This window comes from Phaethon aethereus, assembly GCF_964289735.1.
Source record: "Phaethon aethereus genome assembly, chromosome: 14".
NCBI lineage: Eukaryota > Metazoa > Chordata > Aves > Phaethontiformes > Phaethontidae > Phaethon > Phaethon aethereus.
Genome location: NC_138590.1, coordinates 19,171,227 through 19,195,177, shown reverse-complemented (window position 1 = coordinate 19,195,177; position 23,951 = coordinate 19,171,227). Strand labels below are relative to the sequence as shown.

General features: G+C 49.0%; 1 protein-coding gene across 3 annotated transcripts in view; it reads left to right on the top strand.

Moving 5' to 3' along the window:
• The window catches only part of FNIP1 (folliculin interacting protein 1), a gene marked incomplete at its 5' end in the record, with an annotated part of 67,650 nt that extends 49,407 nt beyond the window's left edge, over positions 1–18,243 (top strand). For all 3 annotated transcript variants that reach the window (XM_082006262.1, XM_082006261.1, XM_082006260.1), the window contains 9 exons: positions 409–610; positions 1,412–1,497; positions 7,802–7,948; positions 9,980–10,149; positions 11,501–12,926; positions 13,294–13,462; positions 15,358–15,555; positions 15,935–16,050; positions 17,045–18,243. In XM_082006262.1, coding sequence (XP_081862388.1) covers positions 409–610; positions 1,412–1,497; positions 7,802–7,948; positions 9,980–10,149; positions 11,501–12,926; positions 13,294–13,462; positions 15,358–15,555; positions 15,935–16,050; positions 17,045–17,123 — 2,593 coding nt within the window. In that variant the 3' untranslated portion in view covers positions 17,124–18,243. The remainder of the gene's footprint in view (positions 1–408; positions 611–1,411; positions 1,498–7,801; positions 7,949–9,979; positions 10,150–11,500; positions 12,927–13,293; positions 13,463–15,357; positions 15,556–15,934; positions 16,051–17,044) is intronic.
• Positions 18,244–23,951: the final 5,708 nt, after the last annotated feature.

Sequence of the window (23,951 nt, the reverse complement as noted above, 5' to 3'; positions counted from 1 at the left end):
CCTGATCTTTTTTAGTATCTGTTTTCTTCATGGCATTCGTTGTTTTGCACTAACTAGAAAGCCTTCAGCAAAACATAAACCTGTAGGCTGTACTTTTGAGGATAAGAAGCCCTAAAATCCTACTCAAAACAAGAATTCTTGGCAGGGATGAGAGAGAACTAGAATACCGTATTCTGATCCCACAAATGCTTTGAATCTGGTTCCAGCTTTTGTGAATTGCAGGATCAATTAATGGTTGCTTGTAAAAAGTTGCAAAGTGGGTGTTATCAAAGGTCATGATTTGACAACACATGCAAACAAAAGGTGTTTATTGAAGGTAACTGTTCAAGACTTGAACTACACAGGAAACCAAGGTACAACTTTAAGCAGTGGATTACATTAACTTTCTATTTTTTTCCATGCTTCAAGGTCCATGGATGAAAGCTTTAACTTGTCAGATGACAGCTCTGGTCCTAGCCCAGGAATCGTTAGGAAGAAAAAGATAGCAATTGGAGTTATTTTTTCACTCTCAAGAGATGAAGACGAAAACAACAAATTTAATGAGTTCTTCTTCTCGCACTTTCCTCTTTTTGAGAGTCACATGAACAAACTGAAGAGTGCAATAGAACAGGTAAACACAGTCTCTTTTGATTCTTGCGCTTGTATTGCTGCATGTCCCCCGCCCAGCCCTGTCAGATTTAATTCCTAACTCTTGTTACTAGTGTACAAAAGTGGGATCAACTTGCTGTTGGGTATTGGAATTGCACCAGAGAAGAGCTTTGCTCTACAGCATCTTTGATGATGTTTCTTATTGCTGGCAAAAGCACAACACAGGGTGAGGACGGGGCATGCTGCATTATGCTGCAGGGATTGCTGAAAGCTGGAACAGTCACTAGGCTGTGTAAGCTCCCAGCAAGCCCTGGATCAGCCAAGGGGGAAAGGTGCTTTTAAGGCCACCTCTACCTCCCTGCTTCAGCTGTATCTGAGTTTAGTGGTCAGAACCTATCTCTAGGCTCTTCCAGGCTGCAAATAAATACTGAGTTTTTTTCTCTTTCTCTTTATTTTACCCCCTGATTCTGATGTGTAGGAAATTTTCAAAGATTGAAGTTTCAAATGTGTGGTTAGATTTGCTACAAATCCCTCTTCTAGGAAATACTTAGCGGTTACTCTGGCACTGCAGTGAAAACTTTGACGTCTTTTATGCCTTGAATGATGAAAAGCACAGAAGCAGCAGAGGCTGCAGATGCATGTGCCTCACCTATCTTTCCTCAGATATGAAAGTTGGCACTTGTACCATCATTTTATCACTTAAAAAAAAAATTACTTGCATGACTAGTTGCATGAAAGATAAAGGCAAACACATGACTTTGTTTTCCATTTTCTGTGCTTCTGTAGCTATGTGTTACTTATCTGTTTAATGATTGTTTTCAAGGCTATGAAAATGAGTCGTAGATCAGCTGATGCCAGTCAGCGGAGTTTGGCATATAACAGAATTGTTGACGCCCTTAATGAATTCAGGTGAGCAGTTTGTCTCTTCTCTTTTGTGTCTGTTTCTTCAAAAGCACTCAGGTCTGTTTTAGAAGGATCATCTTAGTGCAGGATAAGTAACTTCTAACGCCTAAAGTCTTCTGCAAAAAGTAAGTACAATAAAGGTGTTGGTGATAGCAAGCCGTTACAATCTGTTTGTGTTTTTAGATTTCGCCAAGTGCGTATATCCATCAGGGCTTGGTGTGAACAGGACAAAGTTGATGAAGGTTTTTTGTGCTTTGGGTGATAATGGAGCTCCCAGCAATCTCTTAAATTGTCTTTTATGGTCTGTTGAGAGAGGGAGAAGAATTGCAAAGCCACGATAGGGAAATCCTCCTCTAGTGTATATTTTCCTGATGTGTGAGCTGAGGAAGACCTTTACCCTGCTCTAAATTCTACTCTAAAGGCATTTCAGATAGTGCTCCTTCTTGGTAGCTGGTTATCTTTTTCATACAGTGAAGCGCAGTCCTGTAATCTCGTGCTATCGGTATCTGCAGAGCGTCTCTATTCAACAGTTAATACACAAAGTAATGCAGATCAGCACATCCCTGGCATTTTAACTGTATTTTCTTTCCATAGTTTCAGTCATGGGGAGGGAATTAAGATGAAATCCCTCTGTTTTAAGTGATTCATCCCCTCTCAGATGGGAGTGGCAGGGTGCTTCCTTTTACAACCGGCGTAGAGCTACTTTTTAAAGACATTATAGAAGACAGTGCTCTGATGTTGTAAAAAGAAAATCCTGACACCGGGATGTATTTTACCGAACAGTGAAGGACTGTGAGGGCTCACTTATTTTTCTAGAATGCCACTAACTACCTGAAGGCCGTGGATTAGGTCATGTTGCAGGATGAAGGCACAGTATATTTAATTTTTTTATTATTTTTTAGAACCTCACCTCCAGGCGGTTGCGAGGGAGGGCAGAGGATATGTTCGGTAGGGACAGGAGGCAGGGAAGAGCAAGCACGTGGGCCTGCGGTGAGAGGTGGATGGGATAAGCAGTGCCAAGAGAAGGAGTAGAGGGAGCTCGTGACTGCTGGGAGCCGCCGATCCTGCCCAGGGGCCTGAGACAAGTTCGGCAACTCTGAGCAGCCGCAGTGGTTCCTCCGCTCCCCCCAGCTCTCTCTGCCTCTCCGCCCCGTTCTCACCCAGAGCCATTTCTCTGCATTCCCGCCCCCTGATAACACCACTTCCCCAGCTGTTCTCCCAAAACTTCCCCCAAAACATTCCCCCTCAAGATGCATTTGGCGGACTTTGCCCATTCTCCTTTGTCCTTCTAAGTTAAACAGTTGCAGAGCGGTGGGGAGGGGCGCGTATCCCATGTCAAATGTAGAAAAAGTAACCCTGAAAACACATGCCACATCCTCCTTCCCAGCTTTTTCCTCCTTGGAGGCAGGGTCGGCGGTGCTGAGCTGGGGTGGGACGAGGGAGGCTGCTTTTCTCGGTCTGAGGAGGAAAATAACGTCCCCCTGGACGTCGGAGGACTGGCACTCTCCTGCGCCGCTCTAAGACGCGATCATTCACATGACACGGCCATTGCGTAACCACCACTGGAAGCATGTGTCCAACTACCAGTTCTATGCAGAGGTTTCCATGGCAATATAAATATTACTCTTTAATAGTGTAACGAGGTAAATTAAATCCAGTTTAATTTCATATAAATGAATTTCCCGGGGCAGCAGACTTTGGCAATTCTGTCTTTTTTTTTTTTTTTTTTTTTTTAAGCGAGTGCATTCAGAGGTGCGCACCAGCCGGTGCCCCCAGCCCGAGCCGGTCCTGCAGGCGGGCAAGGTCCTCGTGCCGCCGCGGTGTCTCGGGGTGGCAGTGTGTGCTGCCATCAAGAAAAGCGTTTTCGGTAACATGCAAGAGCCACTTGCTTTTCAAAGCAATGCAATATAAGAAAAAAAAAAAAAGGCATATTTAAATAGTGAAGGCTGGATGCAAAGATGCTTTGGCACAGGTTCAGCAAATCCATTTAGGCCACTATTATCTCTTCAGGTGTCTGCTTTCCCACTGAAGTCACGGGGAAGTCAGGAGCCCGAGTCCTCTGGTGAACCTGAGACTTGCGTTGATTCCTGGCCTCTTAGCAAATTGTGCTGGAGGGAAGAAGGGTGCTGACTTCAGTGGGTTGGTGTTTCTAAAACATAATCTCGTGCTGGTTTAACTCATTGCAGTCTTTGTTTGGGGTTTGGTTTTTTGAGAATTTTTTTTTTTTTAAAAAACACCCAGACTTTCTGAGGTTCTCGAGCACCGCTGATGTGCGCTCCTCTGGTGATTAGAATAACCTCCAATTACTGGGGCATGGGGGGCTGGCTACACACTGCCGTGCTGATGAGAGAAGGGAGGAGGGAGTCACGGTCGGCAGCGTAGCCTCCTGCCCCCCAGAAGTCCCCCTCTGCAGGGAAGGTGCAAGCTGGCTGGGAGGGCTGTTGTAAAGGAGCTGGCTGCAGGGTCAGCCAGGCCTTCACAGGCATTTACCTGCTGGTTCTGGGGGTCGAGGGGCAGAAGAGAAGACAGCAGAACAGACCCTTCCTTTGCTCTTGTCGTCTCAGCTTGGGGAAAACGAAGCTGCCTTCTCTGGAAGGCCTAGGCTGCTTCTGCACATTGATGCTGTTGATAAACTTGCCATCGATTTGGTGCCCAGCTCCAGGCCTACCCTTGCATCATTATTCACTTGACAGCAATTTCTAATTTTCTAAAGCACTGATGGATTTAGCTATTAACACTTGGCTTAGAGGCTTAAAACTCTCTTCAGATGTCAGCTGTGCAGACACATGACTTATGAAATAAGCTACTGTACTTGCATAAACATTTTGACTCCCCTGGTCCCCGAGGCCAATGCAGCACATCGCTAATACAGATTATGCGTCTGACTAATACCTGTGTGGCAAATACGCAGACTGAGGAGGAAACGCGGAGCGCAAGGCCTCGGGAAACACCTCTCTCTGCTTTCTGGCAGCTGAATTTGATCCTATTTTATGCCAGTAATTTTTAAGCCGCTTGCGCCGCTGTGCACGGAGCGGTGCGTTTTGCCCAGCGCTGCAGGCTGGCCCCCGTGCCCGCATGGGAGTTGCATGGGCTCTGCGCGGGCGAGCCCCGCTCCTGCGCTCCTTGCAGCCGTTACTGCCTTCATTGTTTTTCCTTTCTGACGAAAAATCGCCTATGGAAGGAGGGAATGAGGTTAGGGAGCAAATGCATGTAAAGTAAGTTTTACAAACTGCTGATGTGTTTTCTTCTTTGAAACAATCCCTTGAAGAGATGCTAAGCTTTGCCGACGTATTGCAGCTTTTAAACAGCAGAGCCGCGCTCGCAGCCCGGCGCTGAGCGGGGCAGCGTTCCCCGTGGGGAGGAAGGGGGCTGCAGAGGGGTGCTCTCCCCCCGAGGAGCCGCCCGGCTCGGCCCGTTTGTGCAGCACTGGGGGGGAGACGTCTCAGACTGGTATTAAAATCCAGGACAAAGGCTGGGGAGGTTTGCAGGTGTGTTTGGGCGAGGGTGAAGCAGGAAGCAGAGAGCAGCACACCACCTCGCTCGTGGCCGTGCCGTGCCGTGCGGAGGGCGGCTGCCGCGCACCTCGAGCGCCGTCCTGGTGCCATCGGCGCTCGCAGAGCAGCCAGACCCCAGAGGGTTTGCGGGAGGCGTTTTGCTCGGGGCTTCGTTTGGTTCCAAGCGAAGGTGTTTCCTGAGGAGCTCCCCCGGCCCCTGTGCCTGCAGCACCCATCGCTGGTGCCGTGGTGCCTGTAAGCTCCGGGCTGGAGTTCAGCCTCCCAGAAGCATTTCCAAATATAAACCATTCTAAATGTACTGGAACGCTCAGAAGAGCCGAGTCTCTCATTAACTGAACTCTCCCTCGCATCGCTGTGCGATGCTGGTGTGCGTGGGGGACGGCGAGCGGAGGGGAGGGGGCTGCTCGCTGCGGATGGCTGAGAGGGGTCAATTTGATTTTTTAATGGTTGTTATTTTTTAGATCCTGTTAACTTCCCATTAGTGTTCTGGGTTTATTTTTGTTGTTGTTGTTTTGGCGTTTTTCTTGTTTTGTTTTGTTTTTGTTCTTTAATAAATGCAAGGAGAGCGTTTCCCTCCGTGCTTGCAGAGCTGGAAAGCAGTTAATCCTTGCCCTTGGTTCCTGTGCCATTGCTGCCTGTGCTGGCATGGAGGGTTCCCTGCACTGCAGTCACATGCCTGCTGGCCGCTGGCCAGGGCAATCTGATCTCTCTCTGAGGAAACACTATCAGTTGCAGATGCAGCCAGGGTTACCAGAATAGTAAATAACGAATCACAAGACTCAGTCTATCTTTTCAACGAAAACAAATATTTTAATATGTTGGTTTTAGTACAGAAGTAGTTTCTTTTTTCAAAACAGCCGAGCTGCGAGATGCTTGGCTTGGGTTAGTTTGCATATGCAGGAGAAGTAAGTGGCATTTACATTAAGTCGTTCGATTTATCTTTAGCTTCTAAGGTCAGCCGTGTCTGGGGGGTGCAAGTTTTGATATTTGCTTTGAGCTTTGAATCTCATCCAGCTTTGAAGTCGCTGGTCTTGGGGTTTCTCCCTTTCTTTGGGCCTCTTTAACATCCACTCCAGTAAATGGGCTGTGAACAGGAAGCTTTCCCTTAATAACCCCACCTCTGCTCCCTGCTGCCAAGGCATGAAATCCGGGTGCCCCAAGAGCGCAGCGCTGCTGGAGACCCTCCGGTTCCCCCCGCGGCGGCGCCGTGCCGCCCGGCTGCGTGCCCCCCCCGGGTCTAAGATGGCAGGGCTGTGGTGGCCAGGTCCGTAGCCAGGCTGGGCGTTCCTCCCGAGGGAGGACCCGCAGCAGAGGGTACTGCAGAGCAGCTCCGAGGCCGCTCTGAGCTGACCCCGCAGGCAGCGAGCCCTGGGGGGGCCGTGGGCCTGTAACCGCAGAGGTAACTTGACCTTCCCCCCCTCCAGCCCATTGACTGTTGTCTGGCTTTGCCATCGTGCTTGTGGCACCGAAGAGTCTGAAAATCCCACCTTTGAGGACAACGGGGTTGATTTTGACTGTAGCGAACACACAGGATGGGCGTTGTAGTTAATGAAAACTCATAGAAAAAGACAGAAATGCCGTTGCCCCCCATTTCTTCTCGAGCAGTGCCGGTGACTTCGGCATGGCGCAGGGTCACCTTCGCTTCCCTCTGGGGGTCTTGTCACCCTACAGCTGCTTTCTTCTCTGCCGAATAGCCGGGGAAGAGCCCCTTCCTCCCCGAGGGCCGCTGACGTGCCGGGCTCTCACTTCGAGGCAGTTTCACTTTAAACACCAAACCACGGACGGTTTGGCAGCTCGAGTGTGTTTGCCTGCCTGATGTGCACAGCCGTTGCTTTACTTCTGCAAGTGTCTATAAATTTTTAGACCAACGTATCCAGTGAAAATCTCTATAAATCAGCGCTGGTACTAGGGATAATGTAAATCTTTGTCTTGTAAAACAAAAATAATCTTGTCTAGAAAAAGCAGTGCATTACGTGGGGAGAAACCCGAATGGGTCAGTCGTTTCCTTTGTTGGTTTGGTTTTTTTCAGGCTATGTTTTTACTGTGATGGAAATACATGTTCCTATTGTGTCATAATGCAGGCATTGTACTTCAAGCTATAATCTGGTTTAGATTTTAGAGGAGTTTAACAGTAATCTGAGGGGTTTCAATCTGGTGTTTTACTGCAGAGCCAAAATTTTAATCGTACAATTACTGTCCTCTGTAAAATCAAAAAGGATGTGGGTAGATGTATAATCCCTGAAACCGTGGGGTAACTTTGACTCTCAGAGACTGTATCTAAAGCTAAAGAAATAACCTGGTCCCGTGCTCTACAAATCCACACTTTGGTGGGTTTGGCCTGGAGATACACCAATTTTTTAAAGGAAGGAGGAAGTTAAGGTATTTTGATAAGTCGGACACACATAAACCTGCCCTAGTCATGAATCAAGCAGAACTATAGAGGATTTACGTGTTTTGAATGAAATGGAGAGAAAGCAGGGAGGTAACAACAACAACAACAAATGGTTCATTTCTTCTCCATTGAGAACAGGGCAGCTCTTGACTTTAGACAGTGCATGGTACTGCGCTTGGGATCAGTTCAGGAGGATGCACAAAGAACCTGCGAGGCTTAACGCTCCGAGGTGGAAGGGTGAATTCGTACTATTTAATGAACAGCACGGTTTGGGTAATGGTTGATGAGAGAAATTTTGTTTCTGATAGAAATGACATCTGGAACGAAATGAACTCTTTGAACAGGGATCTCTGCCTTTTGTTGTTGTGTTGAGTCTCATGGATTTTTTGGTTTTGTTTTCTAGAACAACTATTTGCAATCTCTACACGATGCCACGGATTGGGGAGCCTGTCTGGCTTACTATGATGTCGGGGACACCGGAAAAGAACCAGCTTTGCCATCGCTTCATGAAGGAATTCACTTTCTTGATGGAAAATGCTTCTAAAAACCAGTATGGTGGATTTTAATTTTTAAATTACATATGTGTTTACGCCTTTTTATTTCAAACCAATTTTTGAATCTGGTTTTAAAATCTGAGTAATCAAAGACTCAAAAGAGCACTCGTAAATACCTTCTTTAAAAGGAAAAAAACCAAAACAAAACAAAAAAAGAAAGTATCTCATTAAATGCCTTCTTCTCCACAATCCTCTAAATCTTGGTAGAGGCTAAACATTTGAAACATGTCCATAGGAAGCGCGTGATGGGTGTGTATGTCTGGAAGGGGGTGAACATACCTTATGAAATGCATTAATCTACCTTTCAAAATCAGTTATCATATGATGAGCAAGGTTAGACATTCAGTAAGAGCCGTGTCTGTAATACTGTCTGACCGCAAATTGCTGTTAAACCCGACTTCTGTAAAATGCCACTAAAGAAATTCTGTGCTTCATTAGTACTCATCTTTCTGCCCTCAGGACAGAGCCGTGAGCGGTTGTTAAAAATTGGGAAAGAGAATGTTTTTGATAAACTCGGGAGAATCTGATAAATTTACTCTTTTGTCAACACTTCATCCTCTTTCCTCAGGGCATGAATAGGGGAAGTTTTTAAAGCGTTTGGCTCCACTGAAGTCCTAAAACGAGCACAAACATGTGAAGTTTGAGTGAAAATGGCACTGAAAGCCCAGCTGTTGGCTCTGGCGAAACTGCTCTCTGCAGGGTGGGGAAGGGGCTGCTGTTTACCAGCTTCCAGCTTCGCCACCAGCTTTGTCATCTTCTCACTCCCCCAGATGGGAGGGTGACAATTAGCAGTCCACGAGGTCCACCTTCTTCTGCCTCGGTGCAGTGGGAGGAAGCGTAGGGAGTTGTGAGGCGTTCACACGTATTTTCCTAAAATAAGTTGCCACTGCAGTGGAAGCTTTTTCCTGGGATTAGCCCCTTTGGTTCCTGCCATTCTGAGCCCTGTACGTCTCGGTTAAATTTAAATGGTCATTTGTTTGGGTTGGTTTGCTTGCTTTGTTTTAAATACAGTAAGATTTACACTGATGGAAGCCGGACGAAAATCAAGCCACATATCCTTTTCAATCCAGTTTTCCTCTTTTCCTCCTGCAGCTGTCTCCAGTGAGGAAATGGGGCTAAATGTAGCCTGTAGGCTTCCTGATGCTTGTAAACTATTCGAGTGGCGTTATTTTGAGGCACAGTGGCGTTCGTGTTTTCCTTCCCGGGCACCTGAGCCGCGGCGGCGGCCGCCAGCACCATCTGTTGGCATGCGGGACGCCCTTGGGCCGCGCTCCTGCACGCTCCTCCTGCCATGGAAGGGGACTGGGCAGGAAAGCCTTCCCTCCACGGAGCAGAAACCACGCTCTATCATTACAGTAAATTGGATAGTTAACGTTTTTCAGGAAAGCTTTTCGCCTCACTTGCTTAGCTAGTGGAAGCTGTTTTGCTGGTGTAAGGACACGCTCACTCTGGCTGAGCTACCTTTCTTTTGTTGGTGGTATTGCAGAACTTTTGGGGGTTTTATTTTTGAAAAGGAGGAGCCATATGTACTTAAATTGCATAACAGTTATATGAAAGAACACAGCACCTAGCTATGTTACAGGTTTGATAGCAATAGCCTTCCTTCTCATCAGTAGTCACAGATCTCAAGGGCTTGGGATCTCCTTCTTGGTGTACAGAGGCCACACAGTGCCACTGTTTTCTTACAGCGAGCAAAATAAGTTGGTTTTGAGATGTTTTACAACATAAAGCTTGCAAAATAGGAAGTCTTACCATTATTGCCAAACAGAGGAACAGAGATGCCACAAGTCTAAAATATTTCATTTTACTTTAAAAGTGTGTTCTAAAAAAGAGCTTTGCAGGGGTGGGAGGGAGGATACAGCTCTCCCTTCTCTCCCCAAAGAATGAAGACCAAAGGGGTGATCTCTGCTGACTTTGTTAGGTTGTTTCTGCAATCCTTGATCCACAGAGACTGTAGAACTGCTGTCAGCGTAACATCCTGAGTGTGTACCTGGAAAAAAACCCAGTGTTGAACATTTTGCTTTCAGGTTTTTACCAGCTTTACTGACTGCAGTCCTGACTAACCACTTGGCCTGGGTCCCTACTGTCATGCCGAATGGCCAGCCGCCTATAAGAATCTTTCTGGAAAAGCATTCTTCCCAGAGTGTGGACATGCTGGCCAAAACTCATCCATACAACCCACTGTGGGCACAGCTCGGTATGTGGCAAACATCTCTAAACCACCCAGCAGCTTTACATCAGTGGGTATGCGCGCGGTGGTTTTTATGGATGCTTGTTACTTCCCCTCCGAAGTTAATTTTTTTTAAAAATTCAAAATGAGACAAAAGTGTGTTATTTCAGGCTTAGAGGTGATCACTGTATGTTTTTGTATGTGCTGTAATTTCTTAATTACAAAATGGCAGCCAAAAGGTAAAGCCCTCTTTAGTTGTCTATGGCAGGTCTCTTAAGGTCACCTGCCCTGGTGATGATGGAGGATTCCAGTCCTCCTCTGGTCCTCCATCTGTAAGGAAAATCAATTTTTATTTTTTGGGATGCTGCTATCAGTGAGCCTGGTTCTGGAAGGAGCAAATCAAGGAAATCACATCTTTTGATGAGAAATGAACACACTCTGAATATAACAGGCAAAGGAGCAACATGGTACAGGATATCATGCTAGGCAACCCCCTAGGTAAGGTCTGAAAGCCTAGTCGACTGAGTAGCTAGTCATACTGCCTTCCGATTGCTGAGGAGAGAAGATGAGATGAGCTTTCTACTCTCTGGCAGATTGTCCTGCTCTGCACACAAACTCTCATGGAACTTGGTTAGGGAAGGGAAGGAAAGGAAAGTTTTGCGATGTTGCCCTATTCTGGTATAGGCAGGAATGGCCAGGGGCTTGGCAAGAAGACTTGATTTCAGAGTTCATGGGACTCCAGGGATCCACTGTGGTTAGGTTGGCCTTCGAGGCCTCTTGGATCCCTTGTCGCCCCATCCCTGCATTCATGGAGTGCCCTAATATCTCCAGAACAACACGTGCACAGGCACTGCCCCAGGTAGATCTGGAGTACAGTCAAAACAACCCATCCAACCCATAGTAGAGCTCAAGGGGAGGGAAGAGAAGAAGGTTGGCTGCAGCTATGCACCCGCCACTGTCACTTTTTGCCCTCATTCTTGGCATAGGTTTGTTTCTCCTTACAGCCTTCTCTCGGTGGGTAAAAGTTCAGCCCAGTTTCCAGACTATCCAGGGTAATTCAGAGCAGATGCCTCCTCTCTGCCGTGGCTATATAAGGAACCCAGGAGATGAGCCTCCAAAGCTAGGGACTGAAGTTAGGTGGTGCAAATACTCCCTAATACGTGAGATCAGATGTCTCCCTGACCAGCGTGTCACCTTACATACGATACTAACAGCATCTTTGGGATTCTCTGTATTGAAAGAGCTGTCCTCACTCTTCTGCTTTGGTACTTCCCTGTTGTAGACCTGGCCTTTGAAAACCGGCCACAACAATTGTCTGTTAGAAGAATAACTTACTTGAAAGATGCAAAATAATTGTCTCTCTTATTTCCTATTCTAGGTGACCTCTATGGGGCTATTGGATCACCTGTGAGATTAGCAAAAACAGTTGTGGTTGGCAAAAGGCATGACCTGGTACAGAGGTTGCTTTATTTCCTTACTTACTTCATCAGATGCTCTGAACTTCAAGAGACGCATCTTCTAGAAAATGGGGAAGATGAAGCCATCGTCATGCCTGGAACTGTTATAACTACCACGCTGGAGAAAGGAGAAGTAGAGGAATCTGAGTATGTGCTTGTCACAATGCACAAGAACAGGGGCAACTTGCTACTGACGGAGTCTGAAGAAATGAGAGCTCCTAACTGTAGCTGTAAATACTGCAAATGTCCGATTTCCCTTGCACAAAACATAGAAGGTATTTCACAGCAAGAGAGGGAAGACACACAAAACACTCCTAAGATAGAGCTGGAATCTTCTTCAGATGAGAACAGAACTATTGTTCCTGACGATTGTCAGGAAGATGCTGTTGACGTTAAGCAACTGAGACCCTGCCTGGACACAAAACTGGAGATCGTGGTGTGCACAGGGTCAGCTTCACCAGAAAAACGTGCAGTGACAGAATCTGGTTTGGAGCCGACAGCACATGTGTGGAGGAACGAAGACTCGCTGGAATCAAGCAACCAGGCGGTCAGCGTAACAAGGTCACCCGGTATAGCGGTGGAGAAGAAGCCGCCGGATAAGCTCTTCTGCGACGCGTTTCCTTGCAGTGCTGCCGAAGCTCAAACAAAGGTGACTTTCCTCATCGGAGATTCCATGTCACCCGATTCAGATATCGAACTCAGAAGTCAGGCAGTAGTGGAACAAATTGCTAGGCATCACAGCCCGCCAGCAACGGAGGAAGGAGTGTCTGCTGATCAGAACTGTGAAGCTAAACAAACTGTTGAGGACCAAAATAGAGACTGTGGGACAGCTGAACCCTTTCCTCAAGCTGCTAGTGAGCATCAGAGCTGGAATCCACATCCATACAACACTGAGAGCATGAGTCTGTTTGATGAGTATTTTACTGATGACAGTTCAATTGAAACCCGGACTATTGATGATATTCCAGGGCAAGCAGCTACAGACCTTCTTGCTCACAACAGTAGTTTAGAGTTTTCTAAAAAGCTGTGTGCAAAGACTAGCAAACCACCGAGCGAATTTTGTAAATTTATGGACTCTGTTCGACAAGAGACCTACAAAAACTGCTTTAATGAGCAGGACCAAAGAGAGAAAATCTCTATTCGTGTCCCCCATGGGGACAGAGAAAACGTAGAGAAAAAAGTTGCCCCGGGAATTGATTGGGACATTCCAAGAAATGAGAGTTCAGATAGTGCCCTGGGTGACAGTGAAAGTGAGGATACAGGTCATGATCTAACTAGACCAAGTGGTAACTATTACGGAGGAGAGCAAGAAGATTGGGCAGAAGAATACGAGATTCCTTTTCCTGGGTAAGTACTATTCAGCAGGAATATAGCCTAAAAAAGATACAGCCTCTTCTCATGTCACATGTTTGGAGGAATGTAGCCTAACTTGGCATCAGTGGTTGAAAAAGCGTCTCTTCAGCGTGCTGGTTTGAAAGAATATAGAGAGATCAGTGGTCTGGAAAAAAATATTAATTGTGCATCGCAGTCTTGGCTCATATCCTTTTCTTCCACAATAGTCTGACTGCAAAAGCCGACTTTAAACTTACTCTTTTTCAAAAGTGCTTGAATGGAAGCTAGAAGAGAGATGATAAGTGTGAAGGTGCAACCTCTCTGTTGCAGGCTGAATTTGTTGTTCAGTGTTGTACATCTCTTTGATATGCCTTTCTTGCAGGTCAAAATTAGTTGAAGTGAACTCTGTCCAGCCCAGTATTGCCAATTTTGGAAGATCCTTACTAGGTGGCTACTGTTCATCTTATGTCCCTGACTTTGTTTTGCAAGGAATAGGAAGTGATGAAAAGCTGAGGCACTGTTTGGTGTCAGATTTGTCCCATGCTGTGCAGGTAATTAAGCTTTATTTGGTAAATGTATTTGTCGCAGTAGGGAAAGGCAAATGTTTCTGAATGTACAAACCTGCTGGAAGCAGAAATATTTACTGTTGTAGCTCTCTTCAGGTTTCCCCAGTCCCAGGTCACCAATTTTTTCTCCTCTCTCAATTAACGTATCTGAAAGCCGTGGTTATTTCACTGCAAATCTGGACCACAAAAACTTAGACGCCGCTGAAGCCAGCTGAGAGGCTCATGCCCTTGGGAAGGTGGATCTCTGTGCTAAGCCGTAGAGAAATCATCATCTGCTGCAGACATGGCAGCCTGCTGATGTTTGCACGCGCACAGGGTGAGATGATGTTCAACAAGACCAAACGCTGGGGTTGCTGTGCATCTCTTCCTGGGCACGGCGTCTTGCTGCAGAGGCTGTGCAGAAGCTCCCTTTTCTCCCTCAGGACACCTTCTTTTCCTGGGCACGTCTGACCAACAGGCTGCTGCTTGTGGGGCAGAACGTGTTCTCTGCGGCGAAGCCATCGGGAATTCTGAGTGTGTTGGGGACGCTACCCCGTTTTCAGGACTGCAGTCAAAGTGTCCGATAGCGCCAGCTTTGTTTTGTAAAAAGAGTCCAGTACAACGTAAGAGTCCTAAGGGGACTCACACTTCTCCTGTGTGCTGGAAATCATCTATTCTCCACAGCACCTTTTCCTTAGGTGAACTGGGGTGTGCCTGGGAAGTGTGGCATTCCCTACCCCTTTAGAGTCACCGGGAGACAAGTGGAAAGCAGGCTGTCACTGGAAGCGTGATGCTGCTCCCCTCTCGTTTATTCCCAAGGGAATGGGGAAAGGCCCGCGCACAGACTGGCGAGCAGGCAGTCTGCTTCTCTGAGCGCTCCCCCGGGAGCCTCCGAAATGTCCCCTCCGTCCGCCCCGTCGCATTAACGACGCGCATCGCACCGTACAGAGGTGGCACGGCTGCCCTTCCTGCGGCCGTTCCCCGCGTCATGGTTGCCTTTCCTTCTGCCCAGCCCCGCGGGGGGCAGTTTTGCTCCCTGCACGGCTGTTCTAGGGGCTGTTTTAAGCCATTGTGCTTTAAGCCAAATGTTTAAGCCGTGTGTCAAGTGTAACTGAACTTCAGGTAACAGAGGCGGCAGCGTGAGGCAGCTGCTGCTATGAATCGGAGGTATCTGAACTATAATAGCGGTGCACGTCCATCGGCAGACTTCAACTTCAGCTGCAAAAATCAAAGATTGAGAGGATACAAAAGGACCAAGCAAGATTTTTATGCGCTTATCTTCAAGTCAAATAATAACTGCAGCCTAGCCCTGTGTGAAGTGCCAGTGGGACTCGTTGGAAGGAGACACTTCCTAACAGTCAATCCCCAAAAATCTATTGGGGAAGGACAGTGGGGTTTCAAATACTCCCTGTTTAAAACTTCCATGGCTTTAGAGAGGGGAAATGCTAATTGGAAGGCATGGAGGAGCTGGGTGCAGGCCGGGTTCCTGACTCCCTCTGCTGGCGCTCCCCTAAAGGGAAACCAGTGACAACGGGGAATAAAACCGACCTCGTTAACACAGCCATGTTGAACAGCAAGTTGTGCTTTTGGTACTTTGTTTGCAGGGTTTAAAATATACTTCAGCTATGTCATAACTCTTTATATCAAATATCAAAAGATACAATTGTCAGCCAGTGACGCACTTTCAAGCCTGGAAAAAAAATGTAAAATTCTAACGCTGTGCCTTGCTTACAATAAAGCTGTTTTTAATAGATGGAATGTGATGTTAGCGCATGTTACTGTATTTTAGATGAAGCAGTGTCTGGGATGCTATCCCTGCTATCCAGGATGGCGATGTTTTGTGCACAGACGGTTGTCATTTGTCATTCTCAGGGTTCTGCTATTCATTTTTTTGTTTCTAGCATCCTGTTCTGGATGAACCGATTGCAGAAGCTGTCTGCATTATTGCAGACACGGACAAATGGACGGTGCAAGTGGCCAGTAGCCAGAGGCGAATGATTGATAATAAGCTGGGAAAGGAAGTGTTAGTCTCGAGTCTCGTCTCCAACCTGCTTCATTCCACTCTTCAGCTTTACAAACATAATTTATCTCCAAACTTTGTAAGTATGAACGACAATCGAGAGAGTGATGTTTTTAAAGTGTCCTTTCACTTCATAGCTTAAAGGGGTTGTAAGGTTCTGCCTAGTTTGTTTATCCATAGCCACAATTTTAGCAGCCAGTGCATCCCCTGATGTAGCTGTTCGAGCTGTCTGTTTAAACGCTGCTCGCTGATCAAGACAGCTGTCTCATTAATTCTGATTTAATGTGCAATCAAAGGCTTCTGCTCAACAGTAAGAGTCCTGCCGTGTGTATCCTCCTCATTATTCACCTCGACATGGCCACGGAAAAGGCAATAGACGTGTGGGGTCTGTGCTGTTCTCCTTTGAGGCCGGGCGCGGTTCGTGTCTTCTCCCTGACGCAATGCCCTTTGCTTTCTAGTGTGTTATGCACCTGGAAGATCGGCTGCAGGAGCTCTATTTCAAAAGCAAGATGCTGTCCGAGTATCTCAAGGGCCAGATGAGAGTTCACGTCAAGGAGCTGGGCGTGGTGCTGGGGTACGATCACAGACTTCCTCCGAGCGGTGCTGCTGGGTTTCCTGGTGCCAAATCCTCCGCCTGGGCTTGTTCTAAGCACGGCGAAATGGATTCCTAAACGGGACTGGAACCGTGGTGTGGCATAAATCACCCACGGCCGCAGGCTTCTCCTTAGCCATTGCTTGATCCCGAGGATCCCCCAGCCTTTCTGTCTTCCCTCCGGGCAGGAAGATGGGCTCAGCACTCCAGAGCTTACCAGACTCCTTCCTTAGTTGGTCAGTCAACACTGGACAACGTGGGGCACCTGAGTCCTCCAGGTTGACTTTGCCTACGGGGCAGAAAACACCCTCTGTGTCACGTAAGGCATATAATACCTCTCTGCAGGTGCGGGGCACAGGCAGAGACGCTATTTCGGGGGTGTTTATAGGGAAGGCTCCGAATGCCGTTTTACGCAGAGGAGTACAGGGTGAGCAGGAAGGCACACGGAGCACGTGTGGAGCTGGAGATGGGGGAGCAGCTGCGGTGGGGTGAGCTGCAGCGCGGTGCTGGGGCTTCCTTGGTAGCTGCAGCAGCAGTTTAGCCTACCCCTCCGCTCCTGCGCTTTGTCCCCAGCTCTTGCTCCCTTTACTTCGGGGGTAGGAAGGAATCTGCTGCTTGTCCTCCCTCCGTCTCCTCTCTCACCAGTTTGTCGGCCCCGTGGAAAAATCCAAACCAGGCAGGTCGGAGCGAAGGCAGCGCTGACGGTGCAGAGCTGTCGCTCGTCGGCGCGTCTGGAGGGGCTGTTAGAAACAGTCGGGTGGCTGGAGCCTGTAACCCAGCTGGCAGCGCTGCGTCAGGAGAGGAGCGCGGTTGGCTTCAATTCTACTTGAAGAACGTCCTGCCGCTCGGGGCTGGGCACGCGCACGGCCTGAGCGCAGACGCTGGGGCTTGAGCAGGCAATGTGGTTACCGGCGCACGTGTTCGGCCTGGCTACGTTTCGGGTTAGATTAAATGTGACTCTTCTGCTTCCTTTTAGGATTGAATCCAGCGACCTCCCTTTACTGGCAGCTGTAGCGAGCACTCACTCTCCGTATGTTGCCCAGATACTTCTTTAAAATGCCAGAGGCCACAGACGTTGACTTTTTTCCCCTCTGGAAACGAAGGGGAAGACAACTTGTTCTGGCTCCTTTCTCTTTGAAACAACTAAAACAAACTGCTCGTTGAGCTGCAGCACCTCCATATATGACTACACGTTATGCAAACAGTTGGAGACTTTTCCTCTCCCACTCGGTCATTTATAAAAAAGGAAAAAGAAAGGAAAAAAGAAAAATGAGTAAGCCCGAGATTTCAACCACAGATTTTAGCAAAAGCTGAAGATCTGCCTTTTTTATCAGCTTCTGCCACAATGAGTAACTAATTTATATGGGGGAACGCAAGGAAGATCGACTTTGAGAAATACATGATGCCATCGCCAATTATAAACTTACCAAGAGAATGCAGCAGCTGTCTTCAGACCGGCTTCTGCTGATTGGGATCTCGTTAAGATCTGGAATTCTCAAGCTGCAATGATTTGTAAACAACTTCTGCTTTTTCATGTCGTAGTCAAATTCTGGATACTTCCCAGAGGAAGAACAGGGGTTGGGGGGGTTGGGTTGGTTTGTAAAAAGCTTATTACACTCGGCTCCAAAATTTATTTATGGTCTTTCTCCTGGGGAGAGGGAATAGCGGGGGGGTGCGGGGGGGGGACAGGGAAGAGCGGGGATGTGGCCAACAGACAAAGTAGCGACGGAGATTCTCTGTTTTGGCCGGTTGTTGTAACCAGTATTAAATGTTTATAATGTTCGAATGTTGCTTTATACTAAGTGATGCTTTCCTCCCACAACATAGTCAAAACGTTTTAAAAAAAAAAAAAAATCTAAAGAGAATGTTGACTAAAATTTCCCCCCAGGGTCCCCAGAATGACATGACTATTACCTCTAAGTTTTCTATGGTCTGTAATGTTCTTGCAACATCATATTCTTTTTACAGCAGTCAGTCAGCTATTGAAATAATGAACCATAATTGTACCAAAGCATTGGGGAAAAAAATGAATAGACTATTACCCTTAATTGCTCAGGTAACTAATTGATGTATTTTTTAAAACCATTCTACAAAAAATGAACATTGATTACACCATAGTATAGTAATATCAGAATTATTTTTTGACAAATATACCCTTGATGCAGATGACTCTAATCCCTTTTCTACTCACTTGTGTAATTACCAGCAGGAAATGTTGTTTATTTTATTCTCAGCATTTCTCCTCGACTCAGCCATCCCTGTTTTGTCATTGTATATACAATAGTTGTACGAATAGCTGATGGACCCAATCTGGTGTAAGTAATGTAAATATACAGTGGTAGGTGGATTATGTTTTCAAAGGCTCTACTACCTCAGTTTAACTGGACACTTCATTATAGGCTTTTCTCTGCGTATTTGTCCTAGCAGCCAATTAACGTTGCTGATTTTTAGGTCCTGTTTTCATCATACATTCAGTATATTCATGGATTAGCCACAGGAGCAGGAGGTACGTGTTCACGTGGTCGCTAAACTCCATAAACAGTTCTATAAATATGTCATTCTGTAATCATCTTTATAGCACGCCTGCTATTGTTGTTTGCAGAGTTATTTTAAATACAAATCTATTTTAACCATTTGATAAACTTGAAAACAATAGGAGAGATCCCTGCCCCACCGCTGTCAACCACAAAGCTCTCCTCCCTTCCTCCGCCGGGGCCAGGATTTCACCCAGAGCGTTTCTTCAGTAATATTTAAAATCTGTAACTTAAGACTCTGTTCCGGGGAAGATCTACATGGCAGACCCGCACCCCTTTCCATGTAGGACTGAGTCTACCTTAGCAAGTAAACCAAACGTTAATATAGGCAGTGTCATTTGAAACTCTCGTGTATATAAAATCTCACGCTGACTGCTGCAGGGAAGAAACTTGTGTTTTGTATGTGATCTAAGGATATGTTTCTCCCCTATTCTTCAAATGTCCTTTCTTCACCACACAATTCTATTACATCTGGCTTTTGGAATGAGCACAAAACACAGGGGCCCAGTTGTGTAAACACATTTGTAATGAAATGTAGGATTGAGCTCAGAATACGAATTTTTAACTCTTTGCTACGATACGTTACATAGCCAATAGTTACGATTCTGAACATTGTACATAGATTTGCAGTTGTAACCTGATGATGTTAGTGCTGCTGCCTCTGCGGTCCCGGCTGAGGAGCCCCGAGGGTGCGCTCCGGTACGCTCCTTGCGGGGCGTCACGCGCAGCACGTGCCCAGACAGCGGGGCAGCGCCGCCGCGTGATGCTGGCACCCAGGACTCCGCGTGTACCGCATCCGCACAGGCAACCACGACGTTCTCCTCCGTTTAATGGTTACGAGGCCAAGCGCGGGTATTGCTTGAAACGGATTTGACCCTCAAGAAAGGCCCTTGCACAGCCTGCGGTTAGCGTTCACCCGAGAAGGAGGAGAAGCTGGTTGTTCGCTGGCGTCCTCCTCTGCCGGCGTCTGCCGAACACAGCCCGTTAACGGCGGCGTAACGATGCGTTCAGTCGGTCCCGGACGAAACGGCCACGGATGCGGCTTCCTCCCCGGCCGCCCACCGGTGCCGGTCCCCGCAGAGGCCCGGGGCCAGGCGCGGCTCTCGGCGCGGCGGCACCCTCTCCAGCAGTATTGTGGTCAAAACGCAGCCAAAACCCCGTGTGATGGGAGGATTTGCTGTAAGTTAACTTCCAGGGTACGGAACGATGTGGTACGTCTGTGTTAAACCGCGAAAAGGGATCTTCTACAGGACTATAGCGTCGACTTTTAAAAAGTATATCGCGATTGTTTTATGTGAATAGAAGACTAATGTTTGATTTCTTGTTTCCACTATTACCAGTCTCCATTAACATGTCTTAATTTTCTGGCTGAAAACTAAGTGTACTAGGCACACAAATTAGCAAATTTGGTTTTGTTGCAATTGGCAAACACTGGGCTGCTAAGAACAAAAAATATTTAAAAGGATTTTACACCCTGCGTATGTTTTCCCTATTAGTTATTATAGATGTTTTATGACAATTTTTTGCTTTCTCTAAATTATTTAGATGGTGGTACTTGTAAAATGCTGGGTAAAATGTACATACTTGTTCTCTCTTCTGTTTTTGTATATATATTTCCCAAGATGTGCACTTGTATTATAATAACCATTCCCAATTTTAGGGGAAATTTGTGCAATAAATACAGTATGTCAGTTTACTTCTGGTACATTTTTGCGTCCGTTTTTTATCCTTACAGTACAAGAGTGTTGGTGAGTGTTTGTAATTCCTCCTACGAGGTACCGTATTTGTGCCCACCCGCCCGGTTACAAGCCCTGCTCGGTCTCTCTGGGCTCAGGAATGAAGGTTATCAAGAAGTCTTCGTAAGGTTTTGTTAAATCTAAGTTCAAATTACGATTCAGTGCTGTCAAGGAAAGTGAAGTGGTAGCCACACACAACTTGGGAAGATGCAGCAGAGTGTACATACGGCGGCTTTTAGAGCGTTCAGATTCGTACAGGTCCTGTGTAAGAGGGAATAAACGATCGGCAGAAGATGGAGACCTTCCTTTGCCTGAAGCAGCTGCATCTGCCGTGTTTGATGAGCTTTCTCACGGTTCGCTGTCCGGGTACGCACCTTCCCCAGCTGCCTTCCCCACGGGAGGCGCGGGGCTGGCCCGGGGACGAGCCGGGGCGCGGGCGGAGGTAAGTGACCCCGAGCCCCGACCTCCTGCTGGCCAGGAGACTCGGCGGCTCCGATGGGCCGCGCAGCGAGACGGCGCAGACCCGAGCTTTCTAGGATTTCCACTCGCACCTGCCAAGTCCCCTCTTGTAAAAAGATCCCTGTTAGCAGATCTGGTTTTTTGGTCTCCAGGAGGAATGAAAGCCGTGACAGCCGCTCGCGGGTGTTTAAACCGGTCCTGTAACACCACCGTGAGCTTCCCCTACGAGCAGGAACCGATGGCTCGCTCAGGCCGTGTGTGCTCGGTGCCTGTCCCGAGGAGCTCAGTACCCAACGGCTTCGTGCTCCGTGTGGGTGGGGAGATGTAAAAGCAATCGGTAGAGAATCGGTTGCCTTTTAATAACTGCAACACAGGGGTTTATTGCCTGGCCTAGTGTTCCTGTGCCATGATGGATTCAAAAGGCAGAGCCCGCGACCCCGCAGCAGCGCCGGAGCGGCAGAGCCGGGCGCGGCTCCAGCACCGTCTGCGGCAGGAGACGCGCGGCGGCCGGCGCCGGGGGAGAGGCGGGGGCTCCGCTCTGGGGCACCGGTGCTGCGCGCCCCTGCGCCGCTGCTCGAAACGGGCCGTCGGCCCTGCTGCGGCGTTGCTCGCGCTGGGCCCCCGCCGGCCGCGGTGCACCTCGCGGAGGGCAGAGCGCTTGGTCTTACCAGAGGAGACGGGCGTGAGGCGTCCTCCCGACGCGGGATGTGCGAGGGGAGCCGGTGACGTGTGTCGGCGCGCGAGCGTGTCGATGATGTTAGCAGTAAATGCAGGAGGATAATCGCTGCAGCATCCAGAAAACGCTGATGTTAATGCCCAGAATTGACTTCCTTTGAACTCTCCAGCTAGGCTGGGATACAGCGTTTGCCAGCCGATGCTTGTCATGTATTGTTACTCCTTTTCTGTAATCCCCTTCGCTCTCCCCCTTTTTTCAGGAAAATTGACTCACTTCTGCCGAGGCAGAGGCAGGGAAGCGAGCCGCAGCCATCCGCGTACCACAGCGTCCTTCCTCCCTTGCGGGATTCCCGGGGGGTCTGCAGAGGAGGAGGTGATTATTTTCTGCGCAGCTTAGCGCAGAGTAACCGCAGGACGGTTTCTGGGCCCCCGGGGCGGGAGGCAGCTCGCCGTGTCGCTGCTGGCTGCATAAATGCACAGAGCTCCTAAACCGCTCGCTGCCGAGCCGCTGGTGCTTCTCTCTCTGCAAATGTGACTTAAACATTTATCATTAAAAACTGTGGCCTTGTAGCTGGAGTTCAGAACGAGCACTCACGCTGGAGAAACACACACGCCTTCCAAGCCTGCGTCTGTGCTGAAAGTAACGCCGCCGGTTCTGTGCCGCGGCGTGCGCAGTCTGTCCCAGCCGTCCCCTCCTTTCTTCGTGGGCTACAGGAGCAGTTACAGGCTTCGTGCACCGGCCGTGCCACCTTCCCGTCGTGCCCGGGTACGGTAACATCCTCTGTTACTGCGACAGGCTGGGGAGCTCCGGCGCTGCCGCGCAGCTCCCAAGCAGCAGAGCTGAGCTAGAGCAGGCACCGTTACGCTCTCCCTACCAGGAGAACATGATTTGAAGTGTATTTCCTCCAGGTTTCAGCTGTGCTGTGCCAGCTTTGTCAGGGCCATTGCAGGACACGCAGCTCGCTCAGCACCGACGTACGGCGGCATGAGGTCCTGCCCTGACCGGCACAGAAAGAGCAGGCACGGAGCTTCCCACGGAGCCGTGGATCCCCCGGGGACCCGGCTAAGGAGCCGGCACAAGGGGCCGGAGCGTGTCGGAGCGGCGCTGGGCTCGCCTCTCCCAGAGGGACCGCTGCTGGGCAGCGTTTTCTGCCTCAGCAATGTCTGCTGGCCGTCCTGCAGGGCTGGACACGTTGTGTGGCCTCTGGAAATGAACAGCTTCGTGTGAGCCGTCACCCGCTTGGGCTTGCGCAGGTCCTCTGCTCTCTTAGAGCCTGTGCCCTCCTAGGAAGCAGAGTAGCAGGAGGAAGCATGTCACTCCCATGTCTGTTTTTGTTTTCATTACTGAAAATATTTGTACAGCGGCAGAATTTGATTTCTAGACCTCGCTGGCTGTTCCAGCTGTTTGTTCCCAGCTGGAGCTGAAGACATCTGCTCCAAGGGTGGGGAGTCACCACCCGAGCTCCTGCCTTCCGCTGCGCTCCCGACAACCAGCCACAACAGGGCACGAAGAGCTCTGAATGCCAATCACCCGTAATTACTGCATGGAAGAAGGAGGTGCAGAAGACAGACAGACGACAGTAAGTTGCTGGTCCTGTGGTTTGAGGCGTTACTGCTGAAGGAAAGGCTATCTGAAGAGCATCACGAGCGTTTCGTGGCGAGGCACCTGGCAGCACCTCCTCTGCCGCAAGATCATATCTCCCGAACGAGCTCGGAGGACAGCACGGCGACACGGGCTCCCTCCCCCAGCCGTGACGCTAACGCGCGCCAGCTGAGCGCCCGCGCGCGGGCGCTTCCTCTGCCCGGTACTTGTTGCTCAAAGGCCCTGCGGGTTTGAGCAATGCCCAGCGTGGCCGCTCTGCGGGCAGGGCAGCTTCTGCACGCGGATCCGGCCCATCGGCCCCACGGGAGCCCCACGGGGCTGTGGCGGGCGCGGGGCTGAATAACCGGCCCCGGTGGTTCGCAGGGCGAGCCCGGCCGTGCGGCTTGCTCACGCTGGGGCTCGGGCGCTCCTCCTGCTGCAGACACTCGTTTTGAGGCCAGATTTCCACTAAAGCTCCGTACTGGAGCCTTGCAACGCAATCTAGCCGGCCGCTGGGTGCTCCGACACCAGGGAGGGCGAGGAGCCGCGGCTCCTGGGCAGAGCGGGGAAGCACGGCGCAGCTGCGCTGCCGTTCGGCACCAATGAGGCACCCCGGACCGGCCGGCACGTCCTTAGCACAACGTCCCAAAGGAAGGATTGGGGCTGTAGGTTGGTCCCGGGTTTCAAAAGCAGCCCAGGAGATAAGCAGATGACTTTTTCTTGTGACACAGCTGCTCTGCCTGTGCCCCATCTCCGGCCAGGCCCTGGGCGGGGAGAAGAGCCTCAGTCCGGGTGCAGGTGGGGTTCCTGTGGTGATCCACCCCTCGCTCCCCGAATGCCTTCGTGCTTTCTGTTTGCTGCTCTTTTCCTTACGGACCCACAACCCGGCTCCTTTTT